The following is a 23,920-nucleotide window of genomic DNA, read 5'->3' on the forward strand; positions in this document are numbered from 1 at the left end:
TACCTACGTCCATGACTGTAGCTTTTCATGATACACGCATTCTAGCTTTGCTATAAACACCAACTGATTTACTACTACTACTACCAGTAATAATCGTTGTCATCATCATCATTCCCTTATTAAAAGTCCATGTAGGCTGTTTGGAGGAAGGACTGAACAATAACGCAGTTCATACATAAGAGAATGACAATAACGTCCACTTTCCTAGTTTCGTTGCATTTGTTCCGAAGTTAACTCCAGCAAAAAGAGGGGGGAAAACTGGCGAGGGTGGAACCGACGCCTGGGGAAAAAAGGGCGGTTCGTAGAAATATATTAACTTCACAAGGGTGAAGCAACGCCTCTTTCTTTCCGAAGAAGCGTGTCCCGAGAGGCGACCCGTAGCGTCACGTGATCTCACCTGGGCTCAGGTGAGGGAGGGGCCCCGGACGCCGTTCACCTGGCTGGGCAGGTAATGCCAAGGCGGGGTCGGGGGGTCCATTTTCGGATGACGCGGTGACCGGACCCCGTGAGGCGTGGTGGAAGAGATTATTGCCCCCCAGCCCAGGGTTTCCCCCCCTATTTTGCTCAATTCTTTCCGTCTCCCTTAAAAGGGTTTAGGCCCCGCCCAGCTGTTCGTGGTGACCCCCCGTTTCCCCCCCTTCCTTTTTTGGGCTTGTTCCTTATGCTCGAGTTATATGCCCTGTTTCTTTCTTTCTCTTCCCTTCCTGGACTCAGTTTTTGGGAGTGGGACCTTAAAAGCGACTGGCTTTGTGTTGGGACTACTGAAGCTGTGGCATTGCTGTTCCCCCTAAAGAAGGACTGCAGGTAATCTGATTTTGCTGTTTTTTAACGGAAATGTCCCTTCCTCCCAAGTTCTACACATGCCTCCTTGGAGGTCCTGTTGCTCTTCTTCAGGCCTTGCTTCTAATGACGTCTGAGTAGGTCCTTCATGTTTGGTAGGATCTTGGAAAATTTATACTGCTGCCCCAGAAGTAGGTTTTAATCGCTGCTACGTATGCATCCCCTCTGGTCCCATGCTTTTTGATTTGGATGAGAGAAATACCTATTGATTCTTGTAGTGTTTACTCCTGAACATGATTAGTCAAAATTGCAGCTTCAGGGTACCCCTTAAGCAATATCTTTGTATTTGAAAGCTCTGCTCCATCATCTGTCCTGAAACATGTGTGTTTTAACACCAGTATCCTGTAGTCTCTGCCACTTTTCAGATCTACCCAATCCACATTTCTCCGTGGACACTTGCACTTACAGAGATACATGTTTTGTTTTGTTTTTCTACACTGGGGAAACCAGCTGGAGGAAATAGCAACATATTGCAGGGATGATTCAAAGCTCAAAATCTGTACGTTGCAGCTTCTAAGCCATGTTCTGGTTCTCTGAAGATATCCTAGAATACTAGCGTTTTCCTTAAAGAGGCAGAAGTGAAATTGCATCTCATTAATGAATTACTGCAAAATAACTCCCACACTTTAATTTCTACCTTTGTAGTCATTATAGCTGCTCTACTCATAGGCTTACACTGAAGAAAAGAATCTGCCTATTATCATGCTGGACTTTGTGGAAGATATGTTGATTAACGAGGAGATGATCTGCTAACATGTTTAGCATAAATCCTGTATTACATTGCTTGGACAGACCCTTATGCGTTCCTCCAGTTCTGTACTGGTTCTCTTGTTGACAAAGGCATAGTTGCCAAAATAACGTAGCAGTGATGTCTCTTTACAAGCAGTTGTTGCCAGTTAGTTGTAAGCTTCAGCTTTGGAGTAAAAAATGGTTTACACTCAATATTGAAGCAGACTTCTGTTGGCTGTAAGAATGGTTGACTGGGTAATACTGGGAATTACTGGACAGTACTGGGAATTACCTGGCCAGATGCGGGGGCTGGGAATCACCACTTGAGAATTTTTTAAATGTCACATAGGAGAGCTGGTTTGAGCTGAGTGATTTCAGACATGCATACAAACTGGATCTAGGAGTGAAATCTTGTTTGTTCAGTTTTATTGATCAGACTCATTGCCTGATTTGGTATGCTGGCTGTTGTTGTTTATTTCATTTCCTGTCTGCTTCTCTTGTTGAGACTCAAGGTGGATTTCACAGCATAATCCAATATAGTATGAAACATGCAATCGTGTAGGACTAAGATCTCAAAACACAGAAACAATTTTATATATGTGTGTGTTTGTGTGAGTAGATATATATATATCCTTCAAACATATATATACACACACACATATACATATACATATATACACATACATATATATATATACACACACACACATATATATACACATATATACATACATATATACATACGTACAAACACACACATATATATACATACATATACATGCATGCATGCATACATACACACACACACACACACACACACACACACACACACACACACACACACACACACATATCTCCTTCATACATAATTGATTAAGGGATAGAATGTACAACGATGAATCCCCAGCCAATTGGCATACAGGACTGCACACCCATTGGTGGGCAACATTCCATCCCGTCCCCACCTGCCTTCCGCTGACCCTGGAGCCGCCTCCCACTCCTCCCTGGAGCCACCTCCCACTCCAAACAACAAACCAGCACATTGGGGCAGCAGATGTTTGCGGCCCACTTCCCTGCTGAGCCCACCCCAAGCCTTACCATAGCACCCTCCCCCACCCCAAAAAGCAACCCCGTCCAGCACATCAGCACATTACCCCTCCCCCCTTCCCAAACAACAACAGAATGTACCTGACAATGATGACAGTCGCCAGCCTCAAGTAAGCAGCCGGGATAGGGTGGAGGCTGGTCTGGAGCTGCTCTTCTGGGAGGAAAGGGTCCCTTGCCCTCCATTCTTCCCTCCATGTCTGGAACCCATTTTATTTTAATTTAAAATGGGCTTTAGTGCTTGCAATAAAAATGGAATTAACAGAAGTAGAAAGCTGTGCAAAAAAGCAAGGTAACATACTGACAATAAACAACGTATATATGCTCACTTTTAAAAAGTGCCTTCCATACTTCAGCTGTTCCCTCAAGGCCCCTAATATTTGAGTCTAACTTTTTAATCTGCATTTTATTTCTCCTACGAAGCTCTACATTCTCATAATCCCTTTGCATTCTTCCAGATGTTCTCCTGTCTATATTTAATCATTGGGATACCGGAGTGCTCTTCTGAACTGCCCTTATGCAGCCATATCCCATAAACTAACTTTTCCAAGCAGTTCCCACTTTGCAGCTGTTTATACAGTATTACATGTTAAATTCTTATGCACTTTGCAACACACTTGTATGATTGGTGATGCTTCCTGTTTATGCATTTTATAATTTGGATCCACCAGTCAAGGCAACCAACTACCTATTACACTACAAAATTAAACAAATATAAATAGAAAATGATAGGTAAGCGGTAAACACTAATGTTATGTAGTCAGCCGAATGCTGTTCTGGACTGCATGGTGTCCACTAACTTGGGCCAGAATTCCTGAAAGGTTGCCTTCTCCTATTTGATCTGCATTGACAACTGAGTTGTAATTTCTCAGCTGCCCTCATAAGTTAACTGGGTGGCACCTTGGGGCAAAGCCTTTTCTATGGCCTCCCATTTATGAAATGTTTTCTTCCCCAGACAGGTTCATTTTATTTACTCGTGTGGTTTCAATATGGTCAGTATTTCTGTCCCTCAGAAGTGCTGTATCCGTCAAGACCCTTAATGGCTTGGTACAATAATTTTCCCTGTTCTTTAACTTGTCTTTATGTATGGCATGTTTTAAATTGCTGAGACAGCCAAAAGGGGTTAAGTAAACTAACTTTAAAATATATACAAACAAAAAACTTCAAAGTGAGTTACAGTCATGCATTAAGTACATTAAAATAATGACCAATCAGCCATACACACCATAAAAATTGCTCTACTAGACTTAAATTCCTTTACCAGTATGACAGATACGCTAATTCATACAGGGCAAGTCACCAAATGACACACAATCTGTTGGTCAAAGACTATGATAAAACAACAAAACACCAAAGGTGTTTTGGCTACTACCTTCCTCAAATGGTACAATATGTAGTGTCAAGTTAAAAGATTCTGATCAATACAAGAGACCGTTATATATATGAACAAACCTACTCATATATCAGAAGGTCTCTTCATGTTTAGTAGATACAGTAGATTTGCAATTGGAAGTAAACATTCTTACAGTCTGAATAAGCATGTGACCTAGAAGAAGAGTTGGGTTTTTAACCCTGCTTTTCCCTACCTTTAAGGAGTCACAACATAGCTTACAATCATGTTCTCTTCCTCTCTCCACAAGAGACACCTTGTGAAGTAGGTGGGGCTGAGAGAGTTCTGAGAGAACTGTGACTAACCTAAGGTCACCCCACAAGCTTTATATGTAGGTTTACCTGGTTTATCAGATTAGAGTCCACTACTCATGTAGGGGAGCGGGGTCTCAAACCCAGTTCTCCAGATTGAGTCTTTTAACCACTTTAACCACTTTTAACCACTACCATGCTGGCTCTAAATGTTGTAATTCCAAATTTCATCAAAATCAGTGAAAATAAGGAACCAGTCAGAAAATCACATATTAATTAATATATCTGTATATTTTCTTCCAATGAAGTATCTGGTAGGGGATTGCCTGGTTTTATGGCATTTATATTATTGTGATGGTGTACGGCTTACAATAAACTTCACTGCTACTACTATCTAGTAGGAACAAACCCCAAGTCTCCTTGAAGATAAGTCAAGAAATGGGATAAAAATGCTTGAAATTAACAGTATCCTAAATTAGCCTGGCAAACTGGTCGTAAGATCTTCTCTTGGTAGGAAATGTGGCAGATGGTACCATGCTTAACCAAACCCTGCCTGGCACAAAGGTGGAAGACTTCGAATCGGTGTTTTTGTTCCCAAATGGAACTGGTTTTCAAATCTTGACTTCATATGTGAAGCATCAGAGGATTTTTTTTTAACTGGAGATATCAAGGCCTAGAGATATCAAGGCTACACAAGCATAGGGAATTCTGACCAACAGTGTTTTACCAGGAGTTCAGGCTGCATGGTCTCCAGTCTGTCTTTCAAAGCCTGAGTGTGGACCAGCTACATTGAACAAGGGTAGAAGATTGAGCTGATGCCGAGGGCCACAAAGGTGTTAATCCCATGTTAACCCATGTCCAATCCCCCATTTGTAATAACTTTGCTCCTTGTTGTGGTTGTTGTTTTCTCTTCTCCCACTGCCCTTCCCATGTGCTGCTTCATTATGGATGAGCCTTCCACATAATTAATCCAGATTATAGGCAGAACTTCAGTGTTCTGTGGCTGCTTATCCGTCCCCTGAATAGCAAACACAAAAACATTTTGAAAACACATCAGAACGAAGTATGTAATGTAAGAAAATATATTTGCAAAAATTATACAGGTTGTGTATAATATTTCCTTGCAATGGAATTTGGACTGCCTCGGTACACAATGTTCAGGTATTTATTTCCTTAATTTTATTTGCCTTCAAGTGACAGCTGATTTATGACAGTCCCGTAGGGTTATCAAGGCAAGAAATGTTTAGAGGTGGTTTGCTATTGCCTGCTTCCGTGTCACGCTCCTGGCATTCCTTGAAGGTCCCCCGTCCGAATACTAGCCAGGGTTGGGGCTGAAAGTGTGTGACTGACCCAAGGTTACCCAGCAAGCTTCCCTGGAGTGAGCGGGGATTTGAATCTGGGTCTCCCAGATCCACCTTAACCACTACACCACACTGGCTTTCTTTGTTTATACTAATACCCACCTTTATCCCAGCGTAAGACCAGGAGTGACCCTTCGTTTCCCTTTTCATCCTAAACAATAGGTTAAGCTCAGTGGTAGGATTCAAAAATTTTAGTAACTGGTTCCCATGGTGGTGGGATTCAAACAGTGGCGTAGCACCAATGGGGCTGGGTGGGGCACGACATGGCCGTGACCGGGCATTCCGGGGGCGGGGCATTGCTGGGCGGGGCTGTGGCAAAGACGCAGCTGCTGCGCCGGTCCTTGGGCGGGAAACGAATGCACGCAGGCGCAGGCTGCCACGCACGCTGGTGCACCTCCTGCTAGACTGCTTCAAGTTCTGCGCGCTACTTCTGAGGAGTGGAGGAGGGGCGTAACTAAGGCAAAAATCACATGGCAAAATCACCAATTAGTAACCCCCTCTCGGCACACACAAATAATTAGTAACCTACTCTCGGGAACCTGTGAGAACCTGCTGGATCCCACCTCTGGTTAAGCTGCAAGGATACAACTGGCCCAGAGACACCTGGTAAGGTTCCAAGGCAGAGGGAGAATTCAAGTCAAACACTCAGATCCTGGTCCTACACTCTCGCTACTGTACCACACTGGCTCTCTGAATGGCTTGTTTTGCATTTTTCATACAGCTTGTATGTAAGGTTTTCTTGCAATGCAGTTTGGACTACCTCAGTACCGAATGTTTAGATATGCAATTTCCCAGTGGAAAGGGTCGGAAAATACAGCTTGTTGCTGGTAAATAAGGACAGTTGGAACATCTGCCACATGTTAGAAGAGTTTTTTCTCTTCTTTTTCTCTTCCTTTTCTCTGTCACCTTTACACACAACCCTTGACATGTGGACCAGGCTGTAGAATAGCAGGTCACCTGCAGTTGCTTATCCACCCAAGGGATGGAGGCAAGACAGTGGTACTGGGGTTCACATTACTTCTTGTATGTTTGGTCAGGTACAACTTCTGCCTCTGGCCCCTGAAGAAATGAGCTGTGACTCACGAAAGTTCACACCTTGCCAGAAAGTTTGTTGGTCTTTTAAGGTGCTGCTAAACTGTTGTGCTTTTCTAGCGTCCCCTTTGTTTGCTTTGTCATGCAGACATCTTTGTGGGTAGATGTTGCAGGCCTGTTGACATTTGGGCTAAAAATGTTGCCTACCCCTGTCCTGCAGAAAAGAGTGTATTCTTCTTTTATAGAAAATGAATTTGAATGGAAAGAGAAACCCTCCAGGAAATGACCTCTGGAGGAACAAAAATAACTGTTCCATGAGGCAGCCATCTTTGGCAGCAGACTGTGTGTCGTTAAAGGTGGCTGATCGGGAATGGTAAATCTGGTCCAGGGGTTATGAGATACTAGGATGTTTCCTTGCAAAAAAAACTGCTCATGGGTGTCTGTGTCATCTATTTCTCTGAGGCTTGCATAAGAAACATTTTAGTGGGACAGAGACTACTGGTTTTGTTTTTTGTTTTGTTTTTGTTGTTTGCTTTAGGCAAAGAATGTCAGTGTGTGTGTTTGTGTGCATGGAAGAACACTGACTGGTTTTTCCCCCCTGTGGTTTACAAAAGCAAATTTTGGATTTGTGAGTGGAGCAGTGGGCTCCCCCCCTAACTTTTCAGTGAGCCCCAATGTGATTTCCTTTCTGCCTCCAGGCATTAAGGAACATATCTTTTTTACTGGTTGTTGTGGGTTTTCCGGGCTGTGGTCTGGTAGATCTTGTTCCTAACGTTTTGCCTGCATCTGTGGCTGGCATCTTCAGAGGTGTATCACAGAGAGAAGTCTGTTACACGCTGTGTCCAGTTCCAAATTCTTGACTTCACAGTTACAAAGCCACATGGGACACACAATGCATTATGTTAAAGACTCAGCCCACTTCAAAGAAAAAATTAGCAATCTCCATCTCAACCCAAGCGACAGACTTATCAGCTTCAGTGTTGTCTCACTATTCACCTAAGTTCCAGTGAAAGACACACTCTCACTCATCGACCAGATTTTTCCAAATGACACTGGACACAGTGTGTAACAGACTTCTCTCTGTGATACACCTCTGAAGAGGCCAGCCACAGATGCAGGCGAAATGTTAGGATTCGGAACAAGATCTACCAGACCACGGCCACACAGCCTGGAAAACCCACAACAACCAGTTGAATCTGGCCGTGAAAGCCTTCAACAATACCTTTTTTTACCTTACTGGAGCAATGCTTGCATCTTTTTAAAAATGAAACTAGCAGGCTATCTTTCAGGCAAATCTTCCTAAATTTATGTACTTGAGGACAGAGTTTTTCCAAAAGAAGGCCTGAAAAGGTAGGCTGGATGCTTTTACAATTTTGATGCTAACAAAAAAAAATCCCAACTTAAATCTATTTATGTTGTGTATACCTCACCTTTATCCCCAATGCAGCTTACATCATTTTCCTGTGGTCCATTTTATCTTTGCAACAACCCTGTTCAATAGGCTGGCGAAGGCCGAGATGCAAGTTTCCACAGTAGACTGGGGATTCAAACCTAGGTCTCTTGGATGCTAGTCTGACACTCTAACCACTAAAAGCCTGCCTCTTGAAGGTCTTTAAGGGGGATATGTTTCATTTCTCCGTTCCTGTGGTTGCTGTCCACTTAGCATCTGAGGCTGCCCATACCTACTGTATCTGTGACATTCTTATTGCTGATGCTGACTTCTTATGATAACCTGATCACCTGGGATAGGGTTGGGTTGCTTTGGCTCTAGAACCTGGAAAACAAAGTGTAGTGTTTCCTCTTGACTACATACAGTTATTTTTTGTCAGAGTGACTGGGTTAATCGGCTGCAAAATCACAAAAAAAAGTGGGGAGTTATATTAAAGTGTTATATTAAAAATGGAGCACAGTTTGCTACAAGTACTGGCGCATGAGTAAAAATGACCAATTTTTACTCATGCGCCAGTAGGAGCCAAATAGGAGGCCAATTCCCCTTCTCTTTGCATATGTTTTTATAGAAGATGCTTCCTGAATAGAAGGGGACATGTTCAGAATAGAGCGCTTCCATCCCATTCCACATATCAGGAAAACTTAGAATTTCCGAATAAAATTGATTCAGGACAGGCAAAAGAAAGTGCTTCCTGATACCCACCACATTTTGCAGCAGCAAATTCCATATTGTGTGAATAGTCACAAGCCAAACTCCTTTGAAAGTTATTAAGCGTGAGCATTGGAGCGAGTAGAAATTAGGGTTGCCAACTCTGGGCTGGGAAATTCCTGGAGATTTTGGGATGGAGCCTGGGGAAGGTGGAGTTTGGTAAGGGGGGGATTTTTAGCATTGCCACCCTGCAAAGCTTCCATTTCCTCCAGGGGCACTTGTATCTGTAGTCTGGGGATCAGTTGGATTCCTGAGGAACTCCAGGGCTGACCTGTAGATTGGCAAGTGGGTACAGAGATGCCATTTTCAAATCTTCCCTCTTGCTTGTAGTCATGCATTGCCCTCCTTGTCCAGTTTACAATGTGGCCACTTTTCTTTGAAATGGGCCTGTAAAGAAAAGCTGGGTGGCCTCTGACACCCCCCTTAAGCTGATGGGTTATACATTTCTCCTCATAGGAGCTTAGTATCCTGTTGGTAATGCATTGCCAGGATCAAACAAGATGACATTCTTTCTAGGTGAGTATATATGTTTACATTGTAAGCCTGTCGGGCCTGATTCTGTTTGAAGCTGTGATGGGTGGGAATTTAAGCCTTCCTCCACATGCCACTTTTCCAACCTAAGACTGGCCCAGGGAGCTGCTATTTGCCCTGTTATAGCAAACATATCTCTATTGTGCAGCATCATCTAATAGGACCATCATTTGCATCTTTGATGGTGGGATCTTCCCATTTCTGTAGCTCCAAATGAATTGCTAACAGAAAAACTGCCCAATAGTAAGGGGTTGGGTTCCACCCCCCTCCCACTATTTTCTGCTTTAAATGTGGCATTTGCATGTTCTTTACCTCATGTCTAACAATGCCTTGGAATTCCTTGCTCACAGGTATAAGACTCACTATTCCTTTATTATTATTTCTTTGCAAGGACAGGATCTTCTCAAATGGATATGATGGATCCTTAGAACCTAGTTTCATCCCAGAGGAGGCAAGGCTAAAGGTAAATGATTTGAAACAGAAGAATACATCTGGAAGTAGCAACCCAGAGTAGTTTAGTTAATCCTAGAAAGAAAATGGTGTTCACAATAATTCTTGCCCCTTGGCCTAAATCTAGTTCTGCATTCTAAGCCTAGACTAGTTGAATCTTGATAATCAGTTGTGCCTTGATCACAGTGGTCGAAGGCTTCAGTAGGCTGGGCCCCAAAAAATGTTCTGCACGTACACAAGGGCTTTCTTGGCCTCATGCCCACAGATTTTTATGAAAATACTCTGATGCATTTTGGAAGTCTTCAATAGCTATTTTATAGATTTCAATCACTATTTTATAGATTCAATAGCTATTTTATAGATTCAATAGCTATTTTATAAGGCTTTGCTTTGAAGCTAGTGGGATGGTTTGCTTTTTTAAGCTGCCTCTCCACTTCTCCTCTCTATAGTGTTAATCCAAGAATCCCCAACCTTTTTGAGCCTGTGGGCACATTTGGAATTTTCACACAGCATGGTGAGTGCCGCAGCAAAATGGCTACCATGGGAGGTGGAGCCTGGCACAAAATAATTGCCACAGTTTAACTTCAGTAACACAGTGAAGATCCATGCGCTATGGTGGAAGCTGCTGCCAAAGCAACCTTTTAAAAAAATGCACAGCCAATCAGAAGCCTTGCTAGGCAAAAGCCTTGCCAGGCCCCACCCACTTCCTAAAAACACTTAGAAGGCACCAGAAAAGATGTCAGTGGGTGCCAGGGCACCTTTGAGCACCTTGCTGAAGACCCCCATATTAACCATACTCATGTCCGCCTACTCTTGTTTTAGGTCCCTGTACCTCTCTAATCCTCAGACTATCCTCTGTTTGACTTTCACACAGTTCCCATAGGGCAGCAGAAAGGACACTGAGGGGGAGAGAGCTTAGACTGTAGGGAAAATTGATCAAGGAAGAGGATGCTGGATGTTTGATCTTTCTTTTCTGGTGGAAGTTGTTGGTCAAGCTTCCTGAGTTTGATGTGGAATCTTTCCTGTCAACAGGGAATCTGAAGGGCGGCAAGTCATGCTTGGCAGAAGAACCGGGTATCCTCACAGCCCAGCCTACATCTACCAACCCCCTCAAGATGGTGTGCCCCAAAGGTTCGAGTCGCCGACAACCAATGACATCAGTCTTGAGGTGTTCTGTGGCTCCACGCCGGAGTACAAGCAGAATCGCAGGCCAGTACGGGACAGGCGAGCTTACAAGGCAGATCCCAGTGACTCAAATGGGAGAGAAGGAGAAAATGCCAGTTTTATCTCCAGCGCTGCAGAGGCTTCCCCACCCCCTTGTTGCCCCAATCTATCTCGGGCCTGGAGCACTTACAGAACCATTTTCTGCTATATTGTGACTTGTGGGAGCTGCTTTAAGGACTGCCGAGCCAGCATTCCATACCCTTACAACGAGAATTTGATGGATGATGGAAAGCCCCGGGAGACCAATGGGTGTTTGCCAAACAGTCCTGCCAATAGTAACCCTGCTGAAAAGAACGGGAGCCAAACCAAAAAGAGCACCGTGAAGAGCAGCTTCAGCTACCCCGACGTAAAACTGAAAGGGATCCCAGTCTTCCCAAACCGGAGCCCTGGCTCCCGCGCAGACTCGGATTCCTGTTACAAGGAGCCTCTGCCAGATAAGACCTCCAATAACAGCATAGAGAAGCAACCTCTGCCCAGCAGCCATCGAAGCTCAGAGGAATATTATTCCTTCCATGAGTCAGATTTTGAATTCAGCGAGCTGAGCTCAATGTCCAGCCGGGAGATTGATGTCCTCATCTTTAGGAAACTGACGGAGCTGTTCAGTGTCCATCAGATCGACGAGCTAGCCAAATGCACTTCAGACACCGTCTTCCTGGAGAAAACCAACAAGATCTCTGACCTCATCAACAGCATCACTCAGGACTACCACCTCGATGAACAGGATGCTGAATGCAGGCTGGTCCGGGGGATCATACGCATCAGCACGCGCAAGAGCAGGGTCCGGCCCCGTATTTCAGTCCCCACCCTCCCAAGCCCGGAGGAGACCACAATGCGCTGCAATCCACCTGATAGCGGCAACGAGACAATGGTGGCGTCAGTGCTCTCAAGTGAAGAAGGTATATGTGGAGCAAAAAGGGGGAGCCAAAATGACTGGGTGGTAGGGAGAACCTTTCCTCCAAAGAAATCTAAAAGGTCTGGGTCTTGTTATTTAAGGGGAGTTGTAATAAAGGGTTATCAAAGAGGTGCTGTAAAAGGGCTTTATCTCTCTTTGATAATGCTAAAACTCTGCAGAATGCTCGGTTTTTTAAAAAAAAAACATTCTGAGGTTTTTTTATCAAATCAGAGAAAAGAAAATACTTTGCATAGTGTGTAATTTAACACCTGACATTCATCAGTCCAAGTTGTGGTAGCCGCTAGCTTAGTTTTGTTTAAAAAAATCAGACCAATGAATGAATGAATAACCCTAATAGAACTTAGAGGACAGTCAACAAAAGTACAAATGTGAGGCCAAGAGAATGAAGGACTATGCTTTATTTTATTTATATTCCACGTTTCCTTGTGCTACAATCTGCTTACAAATTACAATTAACAAGAGGAACATTCCTCCGCAAGTATCGGGCATGACTCCTGAATAGTGGTGTAGCTCTGAATATCTGTTCCTGGGGACAAACAGTAAGGGTGGCCTGTTGCCTTCAATCCCGTGCTTGTGGATTACCTAGGAGCATCTGGCCAGCTGTTGTGGGAGGGGAACATAATGGTCCTTGAGGAACCTTTCCTCCAATGTAGCAGGGTTGTTCTTTAATTCTTATTAGATGGGTGGAAGAGGGATCCAAATAGTATGTGTCCTTCCCATCCCAGTTGAGGCAAAGTGTGCAGGCAAGATTGAGGGAGCTGTCTCCTTTCAAGAAACTTGTCTTTTCACAAGACTGTCTCACTTGCCTCCTTCATGTGCGGGAAAGAACCTTGCAAGTGCTTGAAAATAGGATTGTCTTGGTTCATCCAAGAAATCACAAGACTTGAACTGACAGGGAAGCCACCTTTTCTCTGCCCCACAAACTTCAGTGCTTGGTTACTGCAAGCCTAAATTAAATCCTAACCCCTAAAATAGATTGTCATAACCATCACAATTTAAAGCCAACAAAATCCAGCTCCTTCTCCCATGAGATCCTTGCAGTTTTATATCCCATTAAAAAGCCCTGGCAAGTTAAGTGACTTTGCAGCACCTCCTAAACATTTCTGAAGGGTGTTCCCCATTCACCTCCTCAGCTAGACAGTTTTGCAAGGTGGGAGGCAGCCTATTGGCAGACTGCCAGTTGGTGGCATCCTGTGAAGACCATAGTTGGTGCACAAGAGTATATGACAAGTTGAAACAAGGCCAGAGGAGAGTGGCCAAAATGCTAAAAGGTCTGCATTCCGTGCCCTATGAGGAGTGGCTTAGGGAGCTAGGTATGTTTAGCCTGGAAAAGAAAAGATGATAGCCATGTTTAAATATTTGAAGGGATGTTATGTTGAAAGATAGAGCAAGCTTGTTTTCTTCTGCTCCAGAGGCTAGGCCAAGAGTAATGGACTCAAGGTATAGGAAAAGAGATTCCACTTAAACATTAGGAGAAACCTCCTGACAGTAAGGACTGTCCGGCAGTGGAATACACTGTCTCAGAGTGTGGTAGAGTCTCCTTCTTTGGAGGTTTTTAAAACAGAGGCTTGATGGTCATCTATCAGATGTGCTTTGATTGTATATTCTGCATGGCTGGGGGTTGGACTTGTTGGTCCTTGTGGTCTCTTCCAATTCTATGACAGGGGACTGTCCTTTAGATGTGCAGTCCATAGGCTGTAAAAGTTATAACCAACACTGTGAATCGGATGTGGAAACAAACTAGCAGCTGGTGTAGTTGCTTTAAGATAGGTAAGGTTGGGTGGTCCTCGACAATAATGGGCTACTGCATTCAGAACCAGCTTAAGCTTCTGGGTTGTCTTCAAAGTCAAGAACAAAGAACCAAAGGTCTGAAATTGTTAATGATTACAAAAATTCAAGTGTGTATCATAATATAGCCATAAGTCAAAATGGCAACAGTTAGAAGCAGTGTCAAAAGATGTACCAACCAAATATAACAAATAACAATTTCAATAGAGATATTGTGTACAATTTCAATATGGCAGTTCTGTAAAACAGTTTACAAGCTGGAGAAGAGCATACAACCGGGAAGGATGAAGGCCAAGTTCCTGTTCCAGTATGTGAATCTTCGTCAATCATAAACACCCTTGCACTGGTTAATTTGGAAGTCAGAAAATCAAAAACAATTTTATAACATGTAGCACTTGTTGCCCAATATGCTACTTAGCATGGGAGGATCTAACTAATTAACTGACTAGTGTAATATAACTTTAAAAGACAATTATTATGGCTCCTACCCAAAGGGGGTCTGTCTGTGTAGCTGTTTTAACACTGGTAAGATTGGGTGGTCCTTGACAATAACGGGCTACTACGTTCTGAACCAGCATAAGCGTTTGGATTGTCTTCAAGGTCAGCCCAGTGTAGAGCACAATACAGTAGTCCGGTGGTGAGGTTACAGAAGTAAGGATCAACATGGTCAGATCTGTTGAGTCTAAGGAAAGTAAGAGTTTATGAACCAGGTTCCAGAGATAAAAGGCATTATTGACCACTAAAGCAGCTTTCTTTTCAAACAGGGTTGAATCCATGATCCACCCCAACCTCTTAACTTGCTCTGCAAAGGGTAGCTGTGCTCCAGGTGATCTAATCCCTCTAAAAGATCCCACATCATCATTGCAGAAAAGCAAATGGATTTTGTACTGCTAGGCCTCCTTTATTGTTGAACACTTTAGCAATGTGGGCTTCAAGCCTTTTATGGCAGCTGGAAGGATTTACTAGGTTTTTTTAAAAGGTATCAGACTAAGCAATGGCCTGTCTGTAGCAAATTTGTAGCAAAGTACCTGCTTTGCATACGAAAGGTTCTAGTTTAAATACCTAGTACACAGGTGTCTAACTCACGGCCCTCCAGATGTTATGGACTACAGTTCCCATCATATGCTGGCAGGGGATGATGGGAACTGTAGTCCATAACATCTGGAGGGCCGTGAGTTTGACACCTATGACCTAGTAGAACCAGTGAAACAGACTGCATGACTATGCTGAGCTGTTGGAGCATTGGATTAGGATTTGGGAGACCTATACTCACTGGAAACTCACTGGGTGACCTTGGGTTATTCACCCAACTCAGCCTAGCCTACCTCACAGGTTTGTTGTGATGCTAAAATAGGGCATGGAGAGCCAAATAGGCCTCCCCAACCTCCTTAAAGGAAGGACAGTATAAAAACATGCTAGACAGCAGCTTAGTGGGAAATATGTGCCCTAAAACCTTTAGTAGGAACTCTGGATGGAAAGTGGTCCTTCAAGAAGATCTGTCATTTTGCCTTCCCCCCACCCACCCACCCACACACTTAAAGTATTATATTTCTAAGAATCTCTTGTCCATTAGCAGAACAGCAGAAGAGAAATAATTAAATTTAGAAACGATGTCAGCAGTCAAAAAAACCACAATTATCCTACCCCCATATGTTTAAGACATCAGTGAGCAGGTAAATGGATTCATAAAACATGTATCCGATGAGTTTGATTTGCTAGTGAGGTTTGTAAAAGGGATATGAACAAAATAAGTTTTTCTTGCTGTTGGTCACCCTCTGCTGTCTAAAAGCAGCACAGAGTTACTAAACCCCAGGTCTGGCTTGCAGATATCCCAGAATTACAACTGATATCCAGTCAACAACCATCAGTTCTCTTGGAGAAAATGGCTGCTTTGGAGACTGAACTCTATATCATTAGACCACTCTTCCTAGGCTCCACACATGCACACATCACCCCCCCCCCCAAAAAAAAATCTTTAGTGATTTCCCATTTTGGAATTGGTGACCCTAAGGCAGGGGCACAAAGTTGGGTATTCAACTTGTAGATCATTTCCTAGTGTAGAAATCTCAGTGGACCTAGACCACCAACCACAATGTAGTGGTGTTAAGGTGATCAGCTGGGATTTGGATGATCCAGATTTGAATCCTTGCTTTGCTATGCCGGTTTGCCAAGTGATGCCGGCCAGTTCAGCCTAACTTAATTCACAAGGGTGCCTCTGAGGATGCAACAGGGGAGGGCAAAGTTCCTTATTTTTTTTAGCACCTTGGGGAACAAAAAGGAGAATAACAATGTGATTTATAGAATTAAGATGAAGATTAAATAAAGTGCTGTACAGTAGAAATCGAAGATCTGTGAGCTCCACCACAATATTGTATATCTTTGAAAGCCAAGCAAACAGACACACTCAGCAGGGACACAGTTTCTATGGTAGAAGCCTAGCAAATTAGATCTTGAAGCCAAAAAAATCAATAGGTAAATGATCCTTCAAACCAGACCCTTGGGTCATTTTCCTGAAGCATGCTTTTTAATGGCGAACTTAGTGGCTGGTCTTCGGTTTGAACTCTAGAGAACTGGGAATCTCACTAGGTATATCTAACATTTTTCTCAGGTTCCCATTTTAAAAACAACGTGAAATCTCATGATAAAATAAAAATGTGCATTTATTTAAGATATTATTCTTCTCTCAACCAAGCACTTCTTAGAGAGCAGTGTACAAATATAAATCCAGACTTCAAAGGGAACAGTAATATATAAATCCATAACATAATCTGGCAGTGAGGGAGTAAGCAAGGAAATAAAATTAGGTTTAGCACATTGCATAAAGTATAAATAGAGTGGGGGGAGAGGAGTTATGTTATGACAGATCTAGATCCATCAGGAAGTTAAATCCTTATACCTTTAAAAACCCTCACAAATATATACAAGATACGTGCAAGGACCAAATCCAGGTAAAATTAGTCTTTAAATTGTTTCTGATCTTTTTGCCTATTTGGCACACAGGCCAAAGATTGCAAAGGGCTTAGAAGTGTAAAGATCTGTGGTATGAAATCTTTTCTTATTCCCCAGCCCAAGCAAGACAGAGAAAATACTAACCATGGTTTCAGCTAGTTGTTCTATTGAAAATGTAGGGGGGAAATTCCATCAGTGGCTCACAACATAAGAAAGCATTGACTGCACATTAATGAACATAGCTTGAAATCTTCCAGAGTTCCCACACGTACATACTGTACCTTGAGTCTCTCCCTGCTTTATCATCCTGGAGTTTTTGAAGCATCTGCTTCAGCTAGTTTTACACCCTTCATTCAGATAGGTTATGCTGCATACTGACTTGATGCCTGGGTCTCCTTCCTTGGTGGATATGGGCAGACCTCTTCTTCCAGACTGTCATGTTGCCATCTGAACACATGATGGTCTTTGCCACTAACACTCTGACAAAGTAAGAAGATATAACTTGTCCAGCTAGCTAAATGAGTTCAATTCATCTGGATACCATCAGACAATCTATATCCACTTGGAGGTGAGCGGTCATCACAAACCAGAGAGAAAGAGAGTAGTCTGGATTTATAATCTGTGCTTCTTTTATATATGTCTCAGCAAGGAAAGCTTGCGGAAGCCCTTGGGTGCTGTCTTGCGCCACAGCAATCCATGCATAAGTATTCCTTTCCTAGACAACTTACTAGACAAGGAAAATAGCCTCTGGAAAGCATTATTTTAAGCAGCTGGATCCAGTAACTGAGGACTAGGAAGTCCAGAGAACTTTGCGCTGAAGCCCTCAGCTTGGTCATTTACTTGCTGCCCACATTTCTGTAGCTCATCCTCTGTTTTCCATCTGCAAAATGGGAAGTAAGCATTATTCTTAGAATAGTTGTGGTCATGAATGTGGGGGGAGTGAGTTCCATGAAAGGTGGGAGATCTTGACCTCTTTAAATGACCTTCAGCTGTATTGTTGATCTGTGTCTTGGATCCTGTTGAATACTGCTGACAGAACGTGATTTCTCTGCCTCCTCTCCCCCCTTCCCCCCTGCAACTCGAAATGTTTCCTAAAATGTTGTCCTTGGGGGATAGGGGACTCCCCCCCCCCCCAAGCAGTCTGAGGGAAAAGTTGGAGGATTTCAGGGGGAAACAGGTAGAAATCACATATCTTGTGCACACATATTTGCTTGATGAGATTCAACACATTATATCTGTCTCTCCACTTGAGCAGCAGAGGCTTTTCTGGTGAACCAGATATGCTTCTGCACTCCTACATTTCTGCTCCGTGACCTTGGTCTAGTCACAGTTCTTTGGAACTCTCTCAGCCCCATCTACCTCACGAGGTGTCTGTTGTGGGGAGAGGAAGGGAAAGGAGCTTGTAAGCCAACTTGAGTCTTCTTACAGGACAAAAAAGTGGGATATAAATCCAAATTCTTCTTCTTTCATGTAGCATACGCATTTCTCTTTCGCCACCTTGTTCTTGCAGCAATCTTGTGAGGTTAGTTAGTTTGACGGGCTCAGGGTCACTTGGTGTACTTCACAGCTGAATGGGGATGTGAACCTGAGTCTTCCAGGCCCTTGTCTGGGATTCCAACCACTATACTATGTTGGCCTAAAGTCCTGGACACATAAGAGTTGGTATAGCTGTGACATGTTACTTACAAGCAAATCAGACTTGGCCACCAAATGTGTGTCACCAACATGAGGTGCAGCCAACCTGTGCCCATGAAAATGTAATGTGTGAAGCATCCCCAAGTATACATCTCTTCAAATCTTTTTATTGTCTGCCTTCCAGATATGTCTGTTCAGATTTCTCAAGAAACCACAGCAGATGTGAAAGCCAGGGTCATGAGGCATGAGATGTACAGCACACCAGGTAACGACGCATTAATCTTTTGGTCTCTTTCCTTTTATTTGTTAAGAAAAATGTCTGCTGAAATCCTGAATGCCCCCTTCTGCCCCTCCAAGATATATAGATTATTCCCTGAAGGGCCATATGGTCCCTGTTTTAATTAGACCAGTAATAAATATTTTATCATAGATGGGCTGGTTGTCCATTCTGTTCATTTTTACTTAAGTTTTGGATTGGAATAATAAAATATCCAACAATTTATAGACTTTACAGAATAGGACTTTTCTACTTCCTTCTGCAATCCACTGAGCTTCCCTCCTTACAGACCCCAAAGTTTGTTGAAAATATGTCAGGAGTCCAGGCTTATGAGCCCCCAAATGTAGAAAAAATGCAGGCTCATAAAAATGGACCTCCTGAGCCAATTTCTGTCTTGAAAAACAGTCCTTCCATTGACATAACATTGAACTATGTCAGAACTGGGAATCAAGGAGATACATTTTTCCCATCAAAAGAAAACTATTGGGAAATCTTTGCAGGGCTCTTGAGGGGGTGGGGTTGCAGCATAGCTGCTAATGACTCTCTTCACAAGAACTCCCAAGGTTGGTAGAGTTTGGTCAGCGGGGTCCAAATGGATGGGGCCCCATTTTAGCCTCCCCTAGAAACAATACTGAATGGATGGGGCACACTCTTTGGGCCCTATAAAATTGGACCCCCGACCCAATATTCCAAAATGTGGGGTTCTTCTAAGGATAGTCACCTGAATATTGCTGCAAATTTGATTCCTCTACCTCAAAACACAGCCTCCTCAGACCCTTGCAAAGTTTCCCTTAGGGCCGTGGTGGCGAACCTTTGGCACTCCAGATGTTATGGACTACAATTCCCATCAGCCCCTGCCAGCATGGCCAATTGGCCATGCTGGCAGGAGGCTGTCATAATTGTAGTCTCTATCTATCTGGAGTGCAAAATTCTCTACTACTATAGAGTATAAAATGGACCTGTTCCTTATGGTAATATGTCAGTCTCTTCAAAGCTGCATTTTTAAAATCCTTTGCCATTGATGGTGATAGAAAAGTGCAGGATTGGAGGGACAACTTCGGAGACAGTTGAGAACAATCATTTTTAAACAGTTTTTCTGTGGTGTGTTCCCAGGTGTCCCTAGAGAATGGTTTAATTAATTTTAAGGACGTTTGGCTACTTGTCTTTAACTCCCTTCTGTTTCACTTGGATTTGTAATACCTTCCCTCCCTGATCAGTTTTCTAGCTAGGAAAGCTGCCAAAGTTGATGACATACACAAGGTTTCATAATGTATTCTTTTTCTGCTAGCCGCAGAGAGAGGCAAAGAGCTAAGCAAGGTACTGAAGCTCTGACCACTAACCCTCCTCCTCCATACTCTGCTGCCTTCGGAGATCTCACTAGGCATTGCCTGTGTGCTTCCATGCTTTGTTTGCACAATCTGAAGGTCTAGAAACTTGCTCTTGGCTTTTTTAATTCTGAGACTGCTGAATTCTGGGCACAAAGTTGGTTTCTTCTCCAGCTGGATAGGCACCTAGAGGCTCTAAAAGAGGGCATGGCTGTGACTGTTGATCCTGACACACACCAGCCAGAATAGAATGAGAATCTCTGGCTTTAGCGGCTCTTGTTTTGAAAAGATGGGCTGTAGTCCTCACAATTGTAGACTTTTGAGAGGGCTACAGTGTTTGTGTTGGATAATAAATGGATGTCTCAAAACTGTACCCCTCCTGACAGGTAATTTTTCCTCCCATCTCACCTTGAAAAGATGCCAATGTTTGCCTCCTTCATTTGGGTTTTTTCCAATGAGGACTCCAGTTTTAGAGCTCAAGTGACTATCACAAGGCCTGCCTGCCTTCCTGCCTTAAGCACACTTAACTATAATGATTTTAATGAGCCTCTAGTTTAGCTGGTAGTGAAGCTACATTCTCTCAGCTTGATGCAAGAATGTCTGGGTGCAGTTCTTTGGTCTTATGCGGGATCTCAGATAAGTTATAAACAGGGCTGTGTGCTTTCTGCGGCCCCACAATTGCATTGAAAGAGACAGGATTTTTTTCTAGCCATAATTGATGTGGTGGAATTTTAAGAGGATGGAATAAGATATCTGCCCTTGAGGTGGGAGTTCAGGAGCATCTTTGAATGCATAAGGTGCTGCGTTCAGTCCCAGTACCTACCAGTTAAAAGGTCTTGCATAGTGGGCGCTGAGATGCCCAGTACCTTTGAGAGGCTACTTCCCATTGGAAGAGACAGTACAAATCTAAACAGATCTGTGATTTGACTTAGTAAAAGCAACTTGGTATGATTATGTAAAACTGAGGAAATTAGACAAAGTAGATGCACATCAAAAATCATAATTCAGTTTCCAAAGTTGTCAATCTGCCCAGGATTTGAGTTCTTGGGCGCATTTCATGTAAAGCCCTGGTTATACTATAGTAGTCCAGCTTGGCTTAAAGTATAAACTTTTCCTGGCTTTTATTGTGCGTCCTGTATTCACATTATTCAATATTTGTTCTCTCTCTCTCTATCTCTCCAAGGGTCTCCATTGAGCAGAGGGTCCTCTTTTCAGGACACAGAGACGGATTCTTCAGGGGCTCCTCTACTTAAATGTATTGCTGGGAGAATGGACATTGGAAGCATGCATACAGCCAGGCCCAGTGCCTTGCCTGCCACGAGCTCTCCGTTTTGTAAATGACTTGTATACTGCCACTTTATTTTGTTTGTATTTGATCTTAAAAGCCCATTTACCTCTTAAGAGAGCCTTGCATGCGGGTGGTGGAGATGTACCATAGAAGCAATATGACAGGAAGAGGAATCTGGCAGTTGGCTGTGCCTTCTGAGTAATGCCCTGATCCTGTTGCAGCTTTCCAAGTTCAATTCTGCTTTAAACGTGCCTTCAGATGACCAGCTGGTTACTTTCTGGATCATTTTCTCTGCTCTTTCAGAAGTAGACTGTATTGGAACAATGGGTTTTTCTGCACAGGTCCAATTGTTCAAAGGTGTGTTTCTTTTTAAGAGCTGAAGACCCATGTTGTGGGACCTCCATGCAGCTTGTAATGGCCAGCTTGATGATGGTTGGTGACTGATGATTTGTATCCATGTTTCTTTGGACACTGCTTGCCAAGGGTGCTTTACCTGTGCATTGGGATGGACTGCATTTAGAGAGCAAGTAGTGGCAAGTTAGACTTCAAGCCACATCTAAGCTTTGGCCTCTTTCCATGAAGCTGCTAACTGAAAGAACCCAAAATCAAGGTTTGTCTTCATGGAACCCTTTGGCCCCTTTGTATGACTACAATTCCCAGGATTCCTTCACCAGAAGCCATGATGATTAAGGTAGCTGGAAATTAGTTAAAAAGTATAGCACAGGTATGCTAGAAAAACTCCTGAATTATGGAGATCAAATACACCTCTTTAGAGCTGTCTCAGAATTTTGTGACTTCTACTTTAAGGCCAAATCAGGTGAGATGCTGGTGAGCTCCTGGACAGAGTTTTCAAGCATTTGTTGTTCTTTCTTTGATGTCTTCTTGTCTTTCCTTGTTCTTTCTTTGTTGTCTGTCATATGTGGATCCCCATTTGGATTGAGACTGGGAGGAGAAGGCATGTTTTCCCGTGCTCATTTCCTTTCCTGAACTGGTACCTGTGGATGTTCTGCTACAAGTTTGCTCCATAGGAGCAAATAACAGCCCTCTGAACTGTTTCAGGTTGGGGAAACTGTGTGAGTGAGGGAGCTTAACTTTTCCTTCATGACAGGCTCTTAATCCAAATTGGGGTCCTACAAGCCTGCTGTTAGTTTTGTTCTTAAGTTTGGGATCTGTACATAAGGATCTGTACATAAGGAGCAGCAGTGGTGTAGTGGCTAAGAGCAGTGGCTAAGAGCAGGTGCACTCTGATCTGGAGGAACCGGGTTTGATTCCCAGCTCTGCCACTTGAGTTGTGGAGGCTTATCTGAGGAATTCAGATTAGCCTGTGCATTCCAGCACATGCCAGCTGGGTGACCTTGCGCTAGTCCAGGGGTAGGGAACCTGCGGCTCTCCAGATGTTCAGGAACTACAATTCCCATCAGCCCCTACCAGCATGGCCAATTGGCCATGCTGACAGAGGCTGATGGGAATTGTAGTTCCTGAACATCTGGAGAGCCGCAGGTTCCCTACCCCTGCGCTAGTCACAGCTTTTCGGAGCACTCTCAGCCCCACCCACCTCACAGGGTGTTTGTTGTGAGGGGGGAAGGGCAAGGAGATTGTAAGCCCCTTTGAGTCTCCTACAGGAGAGAAAGGGGGGATATAAATCCAAACTCTTCTATTAGTATGGGGGGGGGGGGGTTCCTGAGTTTAAGCTGTAAAATGTTGCGATAAAATCCAAAGCTCTGCAAAATGACCCACCTCAATTGCAATTACTTGTCTTAAATTTTTTGCAGCTGCACAGAAGAGCTCTGTATGGAGCAGTCTACTAATAAATCTGATTTCTCACAACACTGCCTGAGTGTTAGAATTGTCCAGGATGAAACATGTCCATCATGCATGGTAGAACCTGAACTCAGGCCTTCAGGTGTGCCCCTCTCGACCTTCCTCTTGCTTTGCTTTGAGCCATGTTTCTTAATGAGGTCCTCTATATGTGGGGTGTCTTTAGAATGCAGCTCTACATATTATGTAAGGAGAGACTAAAATCACCACTGCAGTCCCCACTCCACCACTGACTCTGCTCACCTCTCCATCTGGTCCCCACGAGGATAGAAGCAACCTTTCAAGGGAGGTCTATCTGGAAGAGCACATTTTCTTTAAAAAATTAAGTAAAAGCTTGCAGTAGTTGATGTGGGGTGGAAAGGCAACAGTATTGTCAGGATGCATCCCTTATAAGAAGGCTCAGTTTTTTAGGGGTTACACCAAACAGAAGTCCTGTGACACCTTGAAGGTTAACATTCATTCCATCATAAGCTTTTGCAAGTCAGAGCTCTTGTCAACAGATGCCAGAATTGGTTATTTGCTGAGCTAGCATTGCTTAGAAGAAATCTTATAACGGTCAAAAACAGATACATTCCATTTGGGGTTTTCTTGTTTCATGGGACATTGGCCTCCTTACAGAGCGATGTGTAGCAAGATTAAAGATTCTGTAGATAACTGCAGCTTATCAAACATCCAACATTATTGCTACAGATTTTTTTTAAAAGCGCTCTAAATAAAAGTGTGCCATCACGTCACAATCGACTCATAGGCCCACTCTGCATGGGCCGATAAACACGGGTTTAGAACGGGAAAAAAACCTTTTTGAGGGGGCACTTCACACAGATCTTACCCCTAAAACAAGACTGGCTCGTGTTATT

General features: G+C 43.4%; 1 protein-coding gene across 4 annotated transcripts; it reads left to right on the top strand.

The window, feature by feature from the left end:
* Window positions 1-406: 406 nt before the first annotated feature.
* Window positions 407-22,538, top strand: KDF1 (keratinocyte differentiation factor 1). Of its 4 annotated transcripts, XM_048499228.1 has the most exons (7): window positions 407-448; window positions 715-804; window positions 9,322-9,381; window positions 9,793-9,859; window positions 10,879-11,966; window positions 18,540-18,620; window positions 21,141-22,538. In XM_048499228.1, exons 5-7 carry the CDS (start codon window positions 10,901-10,903, stop codon window positions 21,296-21,298), a joined length of 1,305 nt encoding a protein of 434 aa, XP_048355185.1. In that variant the 5' UTR covers window positions 407-448; window positions 715-804; window positions 9,322-9,381; window positions 9,793-9,859; window positions 10,879-10,900; the 3' UTR covers window positions 21,299-22,538. The 4 variants fall into 4 exon arrangements, with proteins under 4 accessions (XP_048355185.1, XP_048355186.1, XP_048355184.1 ...); XM_048499229.1 differs by lacking the exon at window positions 407-448 and having other exon boundaries at window positions 458-804; window positions 9,788-9,859; XM_048499227.1 differs by lacking the exon at window positions 407-448 and having other exon boundaries at window positions 458-804.
* Window positions 22,539-23,920: the final 1,382 nt, after the last annotated feature.

This window comes from Sphaerodactylus townsendi, linkage group LG06, assembly GCF_021028975.2.
Source record: "Sphaerodactylus townsendi isolate TG3544 linkage group LG06, MPM_Stown_v2.3, whole genome shotgun sequence".
Taxonomy (NCBI): Eukaryota; Metazoa; Chordata; class Lepidosauria; order Squamata; family Sphaerodactylidae; genus Sphaerodactylus; species Sphaerodactylus townsendi.